The sequence below is a fragment of the Pyxicephalus adspersus genome, chromosome 4, assembly GCF_032062135.1.
Source record: "Pyxicephalus adspersus chromosome 4, UCB_Pads_2.0, whole genome shotgun sequence".
Classification (NCBI taxonomy): Eukaryota; Metazoa; Chordata; class Amphibia; order Anura; family Pyxicephalidae; genus Pyxicephalus; species Pyxicephalus adspersus.
In genome coordinates, this window is record NC_092861.1 from 62,901,453 (window position 1) to 62,918,002 (window position 16,550).

Here is a 16,550-nt window from a genome sequence, read left to right on the forward strand (position 1 = left end):
TTTTTTTTTTCTTTTCATTTTTATGTAGTCTTTACTTTAAATGATTGAGATTGCAAAATACATTCACTTTCTGCTAGAAAATTTAGGATGCTGTGGTCAGGATGAAATGCTCCAAATAAATATTATAACATGCAGGTGCCAGTAAAAATAGGAAGACCATAAAATTGAACAGCTCCTACCTCCTGTCGCCATTTGTGAGCATTTACAAATGCATTTGTCATTGTCTGCATCCTTTGTGCTAAAATCATTTCCTGGTTGGCTTATGCTGTTTATTTTGCCCGCTGTCCCAGTATATCCTTTGAGGTGAATCCTGTGGTAATTGAAAATGGAAAGAGAAGATGAGATGGAAGTACCGGTAAAGTGTTTTGTCGGTTCACATAAGTGGAAAGAATCTATCACCATGTGCAAAGCAAAGGTTTCCATGTCTGGATTCATATTCATTCTGTTTGTTCCTGTAATCCTGTTGCTATATTCATTCATGAAACTTTAGTTGGTTTGAGAAAGAAATGACATTCAATGTGGAAAAAATAAATGGAGTTCAGGAATTTAGAAAATACATTTCTACTCACCTTAAATGCACTATATTTTGGAAACAGATTCTCACTTTTCTCACAATTTTTACTTGATCAGCACTCATTTTATAGCCTGCACTAATGTGTCTCATCAGGCTCATAATATGACCAAGGTGGTTTGTTTTATCTTGGGTAAAGATAGGCAGGTTTTGCATGGAGCTCAGGGTAATATTTTCTATCAGACATTTATTACTTTGTGTTTGCATTAGCGAGGTTCATGTTCTAATTTTCCTAATGAAGTAAGGGTAAATCCAAAAATGTAAATTCCACCAGGACAGAAAGAGGGTAAATCTTCAAATGGGGACACTTGTTGCACTTGGGGGCATTATTCCATCCTATTCTTTCCATCCTGTTAGGTCTACAGAACAGGAGGTGAAGGGAAAAATCTGGCAAATAAAATCTCAAAGGGTTGTAACCCTTCACCACCTTAATCATTAAACAAAAACTGTTTTGGGTAGAATTGGGCAATAAAGTAGTCTAAATGCCCAAAAAATTACCCTCCTTTTAGATTGCTGTACGGTATAATGGCTTTAATTTGCCTTGTAAAAGTTCTCTGCAGTTTCAGTTTAAATTGCTATTTGTTTTTTTGGCAAGTATAATGATTCTTTATTATTATCTTTATTGATTTAAGGTTTCTATACAAGGGGGTGCTGAGAGGTTCCTAGCTTTTCCCCCTTTCCAGATGAAATAGAAAAATGAGTGTGGGGGCATATGACAGCCTAATATCTTAGTATGTAACTGTGCAAATATCAGGTCTTTGCAATTCTTAAAACTGTTTTTTCTTTTAGTGAGAAGCTGTGATGGCAGAGGCACAAGCAAGTTTCACGTCGTGGGAGTTACGGGCCGTCATGAAGTTTTTGTTTCTCCAGGAAAGTCAGCAAAGGACATTCACAGTGAGATGTCACAAACACTGGGGGAGAAGTGTCCTTCCTACAGCACTGTCAAAACCTGGATATCTCGTTTCAAGACTGGGTATTTCACCATTGAAAATGAGGCCCGCAGTGGGCACCCACCAACCTCAACTGACCCGGCAACCTGAGATGCTGTCCATGAGCTTATTATTGAGGACCGGCGAATATCCACAAAAAAGATAGCCCAGATACTGTGACATCTCACGGGAGCGTGTTGGGTTTGTTATCACCACTATCCTAGACATGCGTATGCTCTCAGCGAACTGGGTGCCGAAATGTTTGAACAGTGATCAGAAGAAGGAATGAGTTGAAGCATCTAAAGCCGTTTTGGCCCATTTTGAAGCTGCACAGGACTTGTTGTCTAGGTTAGTAACTGGGGATGAAACCTAGCTCCACATCTATGATCCTGAAACCAAGGAAAAGTCAAAGGAATGGCGCCACAGCGGGTCCCCGCTGTGTTCAGAAGTTCTGAACCCAGAAATCAGCCAAAAAAAAAGTCATGGCGTCCGTTTTCTGGGACAAAGATGGTATTCTGTTGGTGGACTACCTACCTCAGGGCTCTAGTATCACCTGACAGTATTATGCTAACATCCTGGACTAGCTATAAGAGGCAAATAGTATGAAACGCCATGGAAAGTTGACCAAAGGATCCTTTTTTTGCAGGACAATGCACCTGCGCACACGTCCAACGTTGTGGCTGCCAAATTGAACACCCTGGATTTCCAATTGGTCCACCATCCCCCCTACTCACCTGACCTGGCCCCTTCATACTATTATCTGTTCCCAAATTTGAAGAAACACCTGAAGGGGGCAATGTTTTGAGGACATTTCTGAGGTCAAAAGAACCTGCTGAGAGCTGGTTGCCGCCCAACCAAGGGACTTTTATTTGAACGCTCTAGAAAATCTGCAACTACGCTGTACCAAGTGCATCAGTCTCAGGGGGGAATATGTTGAATAAATTTGTTATTTCATAACTCTCGCTCTCTTCTTTCTGGGCAAAGCCAGGAACTTCTCAGCACCCCCTCGTATTAAAATGCAAAGCTATGTCCTGATGAGCAGAAATCACACATCCAGGAGATGATAAAGTTATCAGAAGGAAACTATCTTGGTATGTTAATTAGGTTAATTCAAATTGCATTAAAACAATCTTCAATTCAATTTTATCTTTTACATATAGGCAGTGTTTTTTTCTAAAAATAAATTGCTCTCTCTCTCTCTTTATTCGGTACCAGTGTTCCTTGACTTGTCTAATTGCAATATAGAAAGATATAGCTATTTTTAAACTTTTCAGATGTATCTCATATCTGCTTACATTTCGAGAGGAAATGCCGTCTTAGCAGCTTAATCTGTGACATTTACTTTGGCGAATGGCTATTGGATGATGGAAATGACCCATTATAATCCTTTGCTTCTAGAAGTATTTCAATGTCTTGCTTTAAAAAATATAATAATAAGTTATAACTTGAACCAAATTATGAAAATATTTGGTTTGGACTGAGGACAGTCAAATATTAGTGCCTCTGGAAGGGATACATTTGATGATCAGTAATCCTGTAAATTTGTTTCTTCTGTTGATTTATGAGAAACTAGCCATGACAAATATTAATTTACGTCCAGCTATGTTTTTAGTCTTAGCTGAATTCTATGTCATACATGTAAATATTTATACTTTTACTAAGAAGATGGACAGCAAATGCCTAATGCATAAGGTTAGCATGATGTATAAAGTGTTCTATAGTGTGTATTATTCGTATGCTGCATGTTTGATATTACAAATTACATGTGGCATTAAGCAAATAACATATCTAGCTTGGGTAGTTTTGGACACCTATTATGTTGGTAGAAGCAAAATATTCTGTTACTTAATTTAGGGCTCATTTAAATCCAAAATCCTTTTTTATAAGCTACTTCTAAAAATGTATTAATAATTAGAATTAGTTTCTGTGGGACTCTGCCACAATCCATTGCGTAGAACACACTATTAACTGGGTCTTACTTCAGATCTAAAAGCATTGGTGAAAGCAAATTGCTGGCAACCATTTGTACCATTATAATCCAATGTTTTTGACTACACTTAGTTGAAGTAATAAGTGCTGTAATGTCTGTAATTTACCCAATGCATATATTGAAAATAACTCACCTATATTTCTGTGCTTCAGTTCCTAAGTAAAATTGGTCATATAGTGAATAAGCCTCATTTCCCTCCCAGTCTTTCAGCTGGATCTTGAGGACATATCTCTGCAGATTTGTAAGTTGGGAGACCAGCTCGTTGCCCAACCAGAATTCTCCTGAAGGATCACCAAATCCCTTCAAAACAAAGTGAATTTAAGTTATAAAAAAGCTAGGACAATGAAATCACCACATAATATTTTAAATATCCTTTGTTTTGTTTTTAGAGACAAAAAATTCCTTTTGAGTACATTGATTTGCTTTTAGTGGGTTTCTGCACTACAGCTGGAATAGTTGTGCAGCTCTGAGCACAAGGTACACTCAGCATATGGATTTGGTTTCATGTTTTGTATCTTCTACAGACAAAGTGGAAGAGTTCTCTCTTTTAAAAATCCAAATTCAGTTTCAACATTGTAAATTTAATGAAAAGGAAAAAGTGTGAACACTTATCAAAGAGACAATATTTAAAAATATGCTTTGCACTTCCCCGTAGTGTCCACACTGTGGTCTGCATTTTATGAATGACTTGTCAGATGTGGGGAAGCTTCAAACTACAAAGCATATCAGTATCCACTCTTCATTACAAATGAAGGACTTGGAATTACTGTTTTGTAACTGTATGCCCAAAAGTCCTCATACCTTTTTGTACTCCTTCCATGTCCTGTGAAAGTCAACACTACCATCAAAGCGTTTCTGAATAACAGTCCAGCCACCTCCTCCAGTTTTCATGTCACAGTATGCCTGCAAAGTGAAAGAATACATTTTTTTAGGTAATTTCCGGTAAAATTGCCTTCTGTCAGGTTTTTCTTGCTATTTGTATCCTAGTTTGGACACTTTCTCCCACTTACTATTCCATCATCATTGGGACAGTAAGAATGGGAGATTTCACCTCACTCCTTGTTTTACTATTGCCCTATGTAGCCAAGTGTTGCCTTAACCTCCCTAGCAGTAACCCCGAGTGTGACTCGGGGTAGAAAAAAGTTTCTAAAAGAGGTAACCCCGAGTCACACTCGGGGTAGGTAATCCTATGGGAGTTCCCGGTGATGTCGGTGCGTGTGTACGTTGCCGGAAGGGCGGGGCGGGAAATTCAAAATCCATTTGTATTGCATTCAATACAAAATAACTGTATTGAATGCAATACAAAATAACTGTATTGAATGCAATACATTGAATTTATATGTGTAAAAGCAGTGAATTGTTTTCAAGAACATTTATTTTACATTATATATATTAGTATGAGTATAATATGTATTTTTTTAAATATATAGATTTTTTAATTTATTCAATTTATTATTTTTACATGATTTTGTGTTCCAAACTTTATTATACTCATACAATTATATGATACTGTAAAATAAATTTTCATGAAAAACAATGTACCGCTTTTAGACATTTAAAACCGGAAAGAAATGAACCGCTAGGGAGGTTAAAAGAAGGTGATTAACTATCTCTGCAACAATAACACTGTAACAAAAAAACCTTAACCAAGGTCTTAAGCTGCGTACACACGGCAAATTTTTCTCGCCCGATAATCGGTATCGGCCAATTATCGGGCGAAAATCTGCCCTGTGTACAGTCGGTCGTCGTCCATCGTCCGACGACTGTCCTGGCGGATCCACGGACGATGGACGACGACCGATCCTAATGAAAGGGAAGGGGAGAGCGCGCAGCAGGGTGCCGCTCCGTCGCTCTCCCCCTCCCCTCTCCATAGAGCATGAACGGTGCTGTATGTACAGCATCGTTCATGCATCGTGCAGTCTTTTCTCGTTGGAAAGGATCGTGAAAGATCCTTTCCAACGAGAAAAATTGCAGGTGTGTACGCAGCTTTAGCCCCATCTTACAGTCTAAAACAAACATGTCAGATCATAAATGATTTTCCTTGTCTGCATACTTGTTCCAGGTAAGTGATTTTAATAAGCCAACTTTAGTTTTTCTTATATTGTTCTTTGAGGTTGGTCCTTCAACCTTACAGGGGACAAGTGGTGCATTTCCACAGAATTACTGGCTTTTCTTTTAGTGAATAATATATAACAACAGTTTAATTTTAGTGAATCTGCATGTGGCCTGTTGCACACTTGCCTTAGTGACATGACTCTTACTGAGTACTGTCTGTAACCCTGTCTTGAAAAACAGCCACAGCTGTACTGTGTACATTTATTTTCTACACAAGTTGCTCTCAATGCCAAATCTTTTACATTCTTTGCATATTACTTTTTCCTTTTCAGTTTATCATGGTAGTACTAAATGTATGTCGCTTGCAAATTTTTCATGACCTCTATTATGCACATTAAAAGCACTCTATATCTTTAACAAGTGGTGAATTCCTTTGTTGGAATAAACGCGCACTGTAACAGAAATTTTCCCTGACTTCTGCCCTGCAGTTTATGAGCTTTGCCTGTTTGGAGGAAGCCATCTAGCTGGTTAGGAAAAAACAAGAGTGAAACCTGGACAAAAAATAAGGTATTTGTTTGGTAGTATGTCACGGATGTAATCCCAACAGCATAAACAATGGAAAATGAAAACAGGATCTCCCTTTCCAAGTTTTTCTATATGAGCATGTTATGTTCCAGCACACAATACCATAGGATCTTTAATAAAAACAATTTTGTTTACACATTTTTAAAGATTAGGATCCGAGAATATGTTTTTTGCAAGAAACTTAGTCATTTAAATTTTAATCAAGCCTAAAGCTGTAAAGGAGAACATTTTAATACTAAAACAAAACGTATCTGGGTAGGGTATTCTATATAATAATAGATATATGCAACATAACTAGGTTCGAAAATGAGGCTGAAATAATGTATTGTAGTGTAGAATCTAATTCGGTTTTACATACTGCTTATAATATAGCAGACGATGAGAAATGTAAAAAAAAAACACAGGTAGCTCCAATTTGTCTCATGCATGTTGTAATATGAATCTGCATTTTATCTTGAGTCTGGGAGAATACTAGTAGCTTGCATGAGCCAGATAAATCCCCAGTAAAAATGTCCCATCATCATTCTGCTTACCTTTTTGTGACAATATTTACAACTGGTCATCATAATGCTTAAATAGACTCCACTGATGATCAGCATAGCCTTCAAACAGAAAAGTACTTCTGTGGGCACATCAGGGTGTCCAACTCTTTTGGCAGCAGTAAATTTAGTAAGGTATGGATTACAATGTCAGAAAATGAAATATGAAAATCCTAGCTTGTATGTAGTGCTTGAGGACTGAAGTTGGACACCCCTGTAAAGTATATGGTTAACTTAATAATGACTTCTAAAAAACTATAATAGGAAAATATCCCACATATTCAATAACCCTGCTAGCTTCCTAAAGGTAAAGGTTCCTAATAACATGATTGGCCCATGTTTATTTACAAAAAGAATTTTCTTAATATGGCATAGTTTATGTGCAGGCATTCTGTCTTTTTTTTTTTATTAACTCAGTAGGCCACCACTGTAATTCCCCTTCAGTTTCCTCTAGTTTATTTTGCATGGCTGGGTAAATATACACTGCAGCTTATTATTCAGAAAAGGTTATATATATGTTTAAGCAGACTTGTTTAAAAAATGAAACTACTGAAAATGTTGACTTTAAAATAATTCTGTAGCTGTAGCACTTGAAGGCAATCATCATGTGTGACATTCTCCTGTCAAACAGTGGTTTAATTATACCCAACAATGTGCATATAGTTACTGCACGAAAAGTTAACATTCCTCTCTTTATGTCTTTCCTTTTGTGGCCAGAAGTCCTAGAAGACAATCTGTTTAATTGTACAGTATTTTCTGTTTGTTTTCATTAGAATTCTGGGAGTTTTATGTTAATGGTCATTTAACTAAGAATGTTGCATTTAGCACACATTTAAAGGAAGACAAATCATTATATGATAATGTGAAGTTTCAAATTCTTGAGCTGCTTTAGTATGTGATAAAAAAGAAAACATACTTTAAATCTAATAACTTTGATGAAGGACAGATGTTCCCTAAATGATTATTAATACGAGGACTTATGCTCAGGTACTGCATAATGGATTCATCTAGAAACTATTAAAAATCCTTCTCTGTTCAGGGTTGGCAGAACTAATGTAAATTTAAGGATGTGATGACGGGTTATAAAAAACAACTAACTACTGCTCTTTATCATCTCCAAAGAACTAGCTGTTTTGGACATTGTATTGTTGTACTAAATAAAAATAATCAAAGTTTTTGCAGCACTATTTAAAGACATAACTACTAAAAAAATGTGCTTTATTTCTGCTTGGTCAACCTGTACTGTAAGAGAAAAACATATTGTATCTCTTATTGCTGCAGTAGTCCTCTTTCTATCTTGTTTACAAGACTAAACCCCCACAGCCTTTTTTATAAGCCTACCTGAATGCCATTCTGACTGATGGTGCGGAGACCCTCACACTTCTGGAGTGTCAGGCAGTGCAGGAGAGCACTGTTTGCTTTAGGCATAAAGGGAAAAATAAATGTAATGCTAATCTACCTACCACTCAATAAAATGAGCACATAACACTGGGAGTGGGGACAGCAACTGCAAACTTAAATAATACTTTAAATTACTTTTAATATCCAATCAGTAGCATTAATGCCCCATAGGGTTACATGGAACACAGATGGTGGCCAGTAAAATGATGGTAACAAAGGCAATACTCCACAGCTAGCTTGAAAAAAAAAATTGAAAATTAGTTAAATGGCTTTTCTTGTTTAGTGGTTATCCAGGGGAGCTTTTCTATTTTTTGTAAAAGAGTGGAGTCCTTTAACCACTATAAATATAATATATATTTGAATGTGTTGTTCTGTCATGAACTTGTATCAGCTAAACATTACTTGTTTTTAAAGTTTATTTATTACTCTGAATAGAGAGGGGATGAATTAGAACCATTGTTAGATTTACAATGCCCAAAGGTCTGTTAGCAACATTTCCCCTTAAATATTGTCCCAGGGACAGCCTTTTCTGCAAAAGGGAATGAACCTGTCCAAAAGGTGCAACAGGAGGTAGAAACATTCGAACAATAGAAACCTCTGTCAGTTTTTTGTATTGTCTGCTTCCCTCATTTCCAGTCTAGTAAAATTCCTCCAGAACAAGAAGTGAAGGGAAATCTCCCTTAATAAGCCCAAATTAGCAGTATAAAATGAAAATGGTTCCAAACCCTCCTCACTGTAAACATGACAGTTTTGTCTATAGATATACTTTAAATGTAATAGGTTCAGTTCACAATGCTAACATATCAGTGTAAGTATCCTTATTGTCAGAACTGAAACCTTTTTTCAGTTTATTTTAGGTCCAATGATATGTGAAAATTCCTGTAACCTGGCTAAAATAAAAATTGCTTTGTTAAATACATCTGTGTATTTTTGTAACTGTGTATGATTCTTATTGTTTTTTTTATTTCTTTAGCATGTTTGAATAAGTTAATGAAAATTACTTTCTAGTTAACATTAGAAAGTGATTAAGCTGAACAGTATTAACTAAAAAGACTGACCACAAATATCAGCCAAAGTCTAAAATAACTTGCAGATGCCTGTCAATGTAAGTTTTCCCAAGGGAGCAACTGGCAGATATCTGCAGGGATTTAAAAATAACGTTGACAGTGTTTAATCGCTAATAAGAAAGAGTTCATTGATATTTGTCCCGTGCACAAATGTAACCAAGAAAAATGTATGTATATTTCAGGCTCCTGTATGTCTGAAAGGGTGGGTGGTTCTTGTGCAGTACAATCCTGAAAATAAACAATCAACAAAGCTAAGTCTATGAAAAAAGTGTTACGTATTCCTACCACGGAAACATTTGCCTTTGTAACAAAGGCAAATTCATGTAAGCTAACAGTCATATTCATAAATGTCTGCATTGCACGTGCCTTGTTTTTTGGCCATTCTGAAGGAAAAAGCTTTGGTTTTTTGATAATGCCAAAGTTTTTCTGGTCAACCAAGCTGGTCATCATAGGGATTGCCTTATAGAAATTTGGTCAGGAAGGCAGCAAGCCATGACAAAGTGTCAAAGTTTTGATCGCAAGTATGGCCAGGGGGTTAGCCAGAAAAGCAGAGTATTGGGGGCTGCTGCAAGCAAGGACCCACACCTCCATATGACTGTACTTAAAAGCTGCAGCAGCTATATTTTTGGAAGTTTTCCTTAAGCTAAAATGTTATTATATCCTCTGAGGTCCAATAGTTTTAGGCCAAACATTTTACCAAATGAAAAAAAACTTGACATTCTTCTGTCATTGCTGAGTTTTAGGGAGTAGGTTTTAAAAGGTACACATTTTCTCAAAAAGAACAAACAAACCATTGAACCGTTATTTTATCCTTCTTGCACATTCTTAGTGTATGTTTAGTAAGCTCAGATTGCTGCACCCATGCTTGTGTGAAATATGTAATTTTTAAACTTAGATCAGCCATGCAGGGATAAACTTTCAATAAAAGTTGGGACCTGCCAATGAAAACATAGTGATAATGGTCTGTGTACTATTAGACCTACAATAACCTAACCTCTGAATGGTTTGTGTTTTTGTAATAATCATGTGAAGTGAGAAAATCTGTCCTATCGGGACTGTCACAATGAGGGAGCGTTTTTTTCTTCTTTTTTTTTTTTTCCTTTACCAGTTGACTGCTATTTTGCAAATGGCTAATAATGCTTATGATATTTTTAGCCTTTTTTTGTTTACTTTGGAAATACCAATTTATTATTGTTAGGTGATATTTTTTCAATCCAATATATGCTTACCTTTACTTGTTCTGTTGTATTTGGTGCTGTCAGTGTATAGATTCCACTTGATGTCATTCCTGATTTAAAGGCTTCAGCGCAGTCCTTAAAAGCTATTTGTTCTTCTTTAGCAACAAAAGATGATCTTGGTGCTTTAAAGAAAACATAAACCCTAATGAATGATTTGGAAAAGCATCCAGTATTGCCAAAAGATTTATGCTTTGAAAATGATACATCATAAAGGTTTTCCGACAGTGATTTTACCAACCTATGACTTAAGCAGAGTGTAACATTTCCCATAAAAGATTTTTAAAAGTTTTTTTCAGTAAGTTTTGTAACTATAACTTTGTTGGGAAACAGAACTGTTTTAACAAACTACATTTTTTTTAGAGGTTTTATGCATGACCCTTTTTTTTTGAAAAACTGCATGCCTAAATTTTTGAAACAAGTTTAGTGAAGTACAATTACCAGTCAATGTAAATCAATCATGTAAATCTCTCTTTTTTTTTTTTCCGGTTCTCAAGGGCTGGAGTTGGACAGACTTGATTATAGGGTGCGAGTCCAATGTGCTCATGTTATAGGGACAAGTGCATTTTAGCTCAATTTAACATGTCTTCTTTTAATCTCTTTTTTAAAAATATATATCCAATTACAGATTGTCGATCAGAACAGTATTTTTTTCACTGCAACCCTACCTTGCAAATGGATAGACTTACACTCTTACTCACTTCAGGGCGCCTGAATATTTGCTGTGTTGCAGAGCCCACTAGCTCCAAGGATTGAACAACATTGCCCAGCATTCTACACTTGATGCACCTTCATTATGATGTGAACGTGTTCCCAGTATTCTCTCACATATTTTAGTCAGCCTTTATGTTTTTGAGGGAGAAAACCCAGGCAAAAAAAAAAGAGAACACTTACAATTTATGTGGATTGAATTTTGTTAATCTTAACCCATGGCCTATTGTAAAATTCTTTACTACCATTTTCTGTACTTGAGTGCAAGAATGTGTATGGCTTACAACAATATAGGCTGTTTAAATACCAGATTAGGAAAGTCATCTGTGTGTTGTAAAATACTGACTTTTTTTACCCCAGAAAAACTATTTTTTGAACAACTTCCAAAAGTTGTGCATCTTTATAAACACTGTTAAAAAAAATAGATTAGCATTGATGGGTTTTTTTCTTTATGCACCCTTTGAGTGTTCTGCACTTGTGTTATAAAGTTCAGATGGTTCTGACAAAGGTGTAATTCTTTCCTTCTTCTCTGGTAGCTATTGAACAGTCTACATCTGATAAGCCAAATAAAAAAGGGGTAGGAAAGCTGTGATTTTGATAAAGAAATGAAACATGTTGTTGACATTGACAGAAGGAAATTATGAAAAGATGGTGAAACATAAGTAAAATCAATCACATACTCCATTACTGCATAGGTGGCGTGCATATAAAGTTCACTAATGTTTTGGCATCAGAGGCATTGGGAAATCTGATGATTTCTATTATTTTTCTGCTTTAAATAAATATCAGTATCTAACAGGGCACAATGTCAATTTCTAAATTTAATACCCATCTGTCTCTGGAAAGTATTATGTGCTTAAGTTTATGATCCCAAGTTTAAGAACACTTGAAATAACAGTTTTGTTATTGTGCTAAGCTAATCTCACTTGGTATTTTTCCAGAAAAATTGAACTGCTTGATCCAAAATGTTGTTTTCACCAGACAATTAAATTTTTCTGTGGCGCTTTCCTTTAAAGCCATACAGGGGATATCAGATGAGAAATAGCACATATATCTACTTTTGATACGTAGAGCACATATAAAGATAGAAGGATGACCTTCCATAGAGAGTTTTGTTGAGGTACCATAATCATTGTCCTTCCTTTTGTTGCATGTTTGATATAGAAAGATTGTATATGGGAAAGACACTTGAAAAAGTTAATGGTAAAGTTGACAGACTGAGCCAAAAAGTGGACAAAATTAGTGAAATGAAACAACACCAAGAAAACGACACAAGCGTAATTCCTTTTCTTGTTCACCTAAAATAATAGATGAATACGTTTATGGTGCCGCTTAGCTGGATTTATCTCAGAAAATTCCACTTAATAGGGTAAATCTATCTCCAAAGGTAATTTCACTAATTTATTTTCATGCTTGGTAAATGAGTGAAGATATTTTCCAGCATAGCCTTACAGATAGTCAAAACAGATTTGATATTTCCCATGAAAAACTAGTGAAATATCAACTTTGATCTTTAATAAATGGGACCCATGAAGTCATTAAATACATTACTGGTATGATAGCTGTGTCATACAATATTAAGTTTAATAGCTATGCTGTTATTGTAGGCATTCAGCCATTTATCACACTATACAGCACAGTGTAAATGCTGTTATGTGCGTGCTCCTGATAAGACTAAGGCGGCTGTAGACATGGAGGATGAATTGCGGTTTTAGCTTGGCAAATGGTAGATGAAGACATATGTAGCTTTGTAGATGTACAGCCACTAGTTCACAAAGAGAGCTAATAAAAAAGTAAACAATTTATTTTAAAGCTAAGAGCTAAAACGAATTACAAGACATATTGTTTCTCACAATGTGGGAAGCATACCAGTAGTAGTTTATTGCATGCATAGTATTGAAGCCTTATAAGATAGTATCCTAGCTCCCTTTTGAAAAAGTGTTTTGGTGAATATAGGAGACTATAACCTGGAATTGTCTAGATAAAAATAGAAATTAAGATGTGTTTCTGAATGAACTGGGACACAAGCAGAGTAACAATTTTACCCAAATTTGTATTCAATTTTAGTGGCAGTTATTTTATAATAATTTAAGGAAAATATTTTTTTAAGTATAGGTGGTAGGTATACTCTTCAATGGTTAGGCATGACTGACCAAATCATAGAAAGCTTGAACTATATTTAGGACTACACCACATGGCTTTAGATAGTTAAAGAAGTAACTCTTTCAATACACTTTCAATCACACATCTGACTCCCTAATCAGTAATGCAATATAACATCAATCAGTCAACTTCTTCCCTGAATGCATTGTGATTTGTTTACAATTTGGGGAAGATCTGCAAAATTCTGCTTGTATGTTTGTGGATCTAAGAGCAGACAATGTATATCATATGCAAGCTCTGTGCACACTGATAATACATTTGTACTTTATTAGTAAAATACTAATCAACATTTACATGCTTAAACTGTTAGGCTGCGTACACACGTGCAAAAATTGTCATTGAAAAGAATCTTTCACGATCCTTTCCAATGACAAAAGACTGCACGATGAATGAACGAGCGCTGTACATAAAGCACCGTTCTGCTTTGTGGAGAGGCAGCGCTCAACCCAGAAATTTTTTTAAGCCAGGTCGGAAGAAATTGTAGGTGGGTGGCAGCCCCTGTATTGTGACCAAACTCTTTAGTAACCACCCAAAAACAGCCGGGTGGGTGCTGAAAAGTGCCGGGTGGTGTGCCCAGCTAAAAGGGCCTTGGGAGAAGCCTGGAGAGGGTAGGGGGAGAACAACAGAGCGACACCCGACTGCACTCTCTCCCCTTCACTTTCATTATGGTCATTCATCATTCATGGATCTGCCAGGATGGATCCATGAACAATGAGCATTGTACTCACTTGTCCGATATCTGATGTGTGTACTACGTAGCCTTAGGCTATGTACACACGTGCAATCATTGCCGTTGGAAAGGATCTTTCACAATCCTTTCCAACAAATTAACGTCCGCACGATGCATAAATGAGTGCTGTACATACAGCCCTGTTCTGCTGTATGGAGAGGGGAGGGGGGGGAGAGCATTCATTACGATCGTTCGTCGTCCATGAATCCACCAGGACGGCCGTTATCAGACGAGAACTATTGAACGTGTGTACCCAGCCTTAGGGTTACTCTATAGATATGATCTAGTTGCATAATGTTTAACAGTGGATGTTTCTTTAACCTCCCAACCGTTAAGCCCGAACTTTTCCTCCAGCGTCGGGTGCCGTCTCCTATACCAGCGGGACTGTTCCACAAGATGCCGGCCGGCGGACCACAAGATGCCGGCTGGCTTCTTACCTGGTCCCGCTGATCGTCCCGCGTCGTTCTCCTTCCAGCGTCGGGTGCTTCTAACACTTTTTTTTTTACATGATTGTGTGTTTCAAACATTTTTTATATTCATTATTTCTACTAGACCCCTATTCGGACATATTTCTGTAACTTACAGGTCTACAATTTAAAAAAAAAAATTCATGAAAACCTATAACGCTTTTGGTACAGAAATCTAGACATCAGTGTAACGCCCAGGTGGTTAAACAATAGATTCATCTGTAAACAAACATGGTGGTTCTGTTTACACATACCTGTCTGTGGTGTCATCCTTGTTAGAAGGTTGTGCACAGTCTCCATCAAGTCATGCTGCTGTTTCTGCAGCAAAGAGTTATTTGCAGATGCTGTCACCAGCTGCTTTTCTAAATCTTCAATTATAGAATTTTGTCGGAGTACTAAACTTTGCAGTTTATCTTTTTCTTCTTTCATTGTCTGGAGTTGCTGGTTGTGCTTATCTTCCATATTTAGCACTTTCTTTTCTAAAAAGCTACACACATATGCAAGTTAATGTTATTTGGAAAAGCCTGGCAATTCAATACATAAAAATGTTTAGCAGCATTGGTTATACAATAAATAGTTAACTGATGAATGACAAAATAGAGATTTTGAAATTTTGGAAATCTAGGATTTGTACAGCGGTCCACTGAGGACAGCCGCGGTCACTTTCTATTGGGACAGACTCAGTGGGAAGCCACCCTCTTGTCCTTCTTTCTCCACAGAACTGAACAGTGCTGTGTATATAAAATCATTTGTTCTACTATCAATAGAAATGATCAGAAAATATAATTTCCAGATATAGAAATTTACTGTTTGTATATAGATTTAGACTTTGTGGGACACAGATAAAACAGAATGTTAAATCAAAGCTAGTATCAAATAATATGTTTCTTGTTAGGTAATATGAAAATGTCATTTTTTTACATATCACCCCACAGAGAAATCAAAAAACTTCCTCACCACCATCATTGCTTTTGTAGAAGAAGCAATTTAGAAAATTTTGATGTAGAAAAGATTTTCTTTTTTAAATTTTCTAATTAAAATTGCTAATTGTCTCAGTTTTGAAAGGACAGATCTGGGTTTTTTTATATCTTTTTTTCTAAAATGTGAATTTATTTTTATCCATTAACAGGGTTACCATTAAGAATGTAAAATACCATATTTATAAACATTTTAATTATATAACACTTTTTTATTCTCAAGAGCCTGTAAAACGTTATTGTGTACCACTATCATAGATAAGTTAGTTGGCCATGTGATCATTTAATACATATACGTTTGTACGCATGATAAATGTTTTGTATCTGCTGTTCTTAAATGTTTTGCCAATGCTTACAATAAACCAAAAAGTAGAATGCTTAGAAGTGTTCCATGCAATGCTGTGTACATATCTTCTTTTTGTTCTTGCACAATTGAGCATGAAGTTCCTTTCAGATTACGTGCCTAGTATTAATTTCTACCAACTTTTTATTGATCAATTTCACTTGAGCTGTGTTTTGTTGCCCGTTCTAGAATTTTATTCTTATAGGACTAGAAAGGTGACAAAAGGCATGTCAGATGCCTGTTCAGTCAGCATAGGGTATTTATTACATTCTATTTATAACAGATGTAGCTACTGGAATGTTAAAAATCTGCTCTAACCTAATACATATGGAGGTCTAGATAACACGGTTTAACCCTGGCATCAAGAGTACGTCTTTACAAGTTAATGCTGATTAAGTCAGCATTATTATCACATCTTTATTTTGTCAAGTTGTATTTATTTCAGAGGTAGATTGCTGCCTGTTTTCAGCAGGGGTATGTAATAATGACAAATAGGGGTTACTTGAGATAACTGATTATACTCAAGGGGAATGGAGGTACACAGACAATATGCTCACATATGTTTAATGGCTTAGACATATATATGCAAAGAGATGTAACTGGAAGATAGAATACAAGATTTTTTTTCAAATCTGTTTTTTTTAATTAATTTCCTAAAATAAAATCTGCCATTTTATTATAAATTACAAAATGGACCAGCAATCGGGTTGTGATGGGCAATATTTTGTGACCTGATTTGATCAATTGTGTACATTGTACAGCTTTAAAATGGTCTATTTCCAACATA

General features: G+C 36.1%; 2 protein-coding genes across 3 annotated transcripts in view; one reads left to right on the plus strand and one right to left on the minus strand.

Moving 5' to 3' along the window:
* MCPH1 (microcephalin 1) overlaps nt 1-16,550 on the plus strand; it is a 156,964-nt gene that overhangs the window by 64,659 nt on the left and 75,755 nt on the right. The window lies entirely within an intron of this gene.
* ANGPT2 (angiopoietin 2) overlaps nt 1-16,550 on the minus strand; it is a 38,663-nt gene that overhangs the window by 2,608 nt on the left and 19,505 nt on the right. The window contains exons 4-8 of the mRNA XM_072408429.1: nt 14,698-14,930; nt 10,367-10,497; nt 4,292-4,393; nt 3,624-3,790; nt 180-310 (exon numbers count right to left, since the gene is read on the minus strand). Coding sequence (XP_072264530.1) covers nt 180-310; nt 3,624-3,790; nt 4,292-4,393; nt 10,367-10,497; nt 14,698-14,930 — 764 coding nt within the window. The remainder of the gene's footprint in view (nt 1-179; nt 311-3,623; nt 3,791-4,291; nt 4,394-10,366; nt 10,498-14,697; nt 14,931-16,550) is intronic.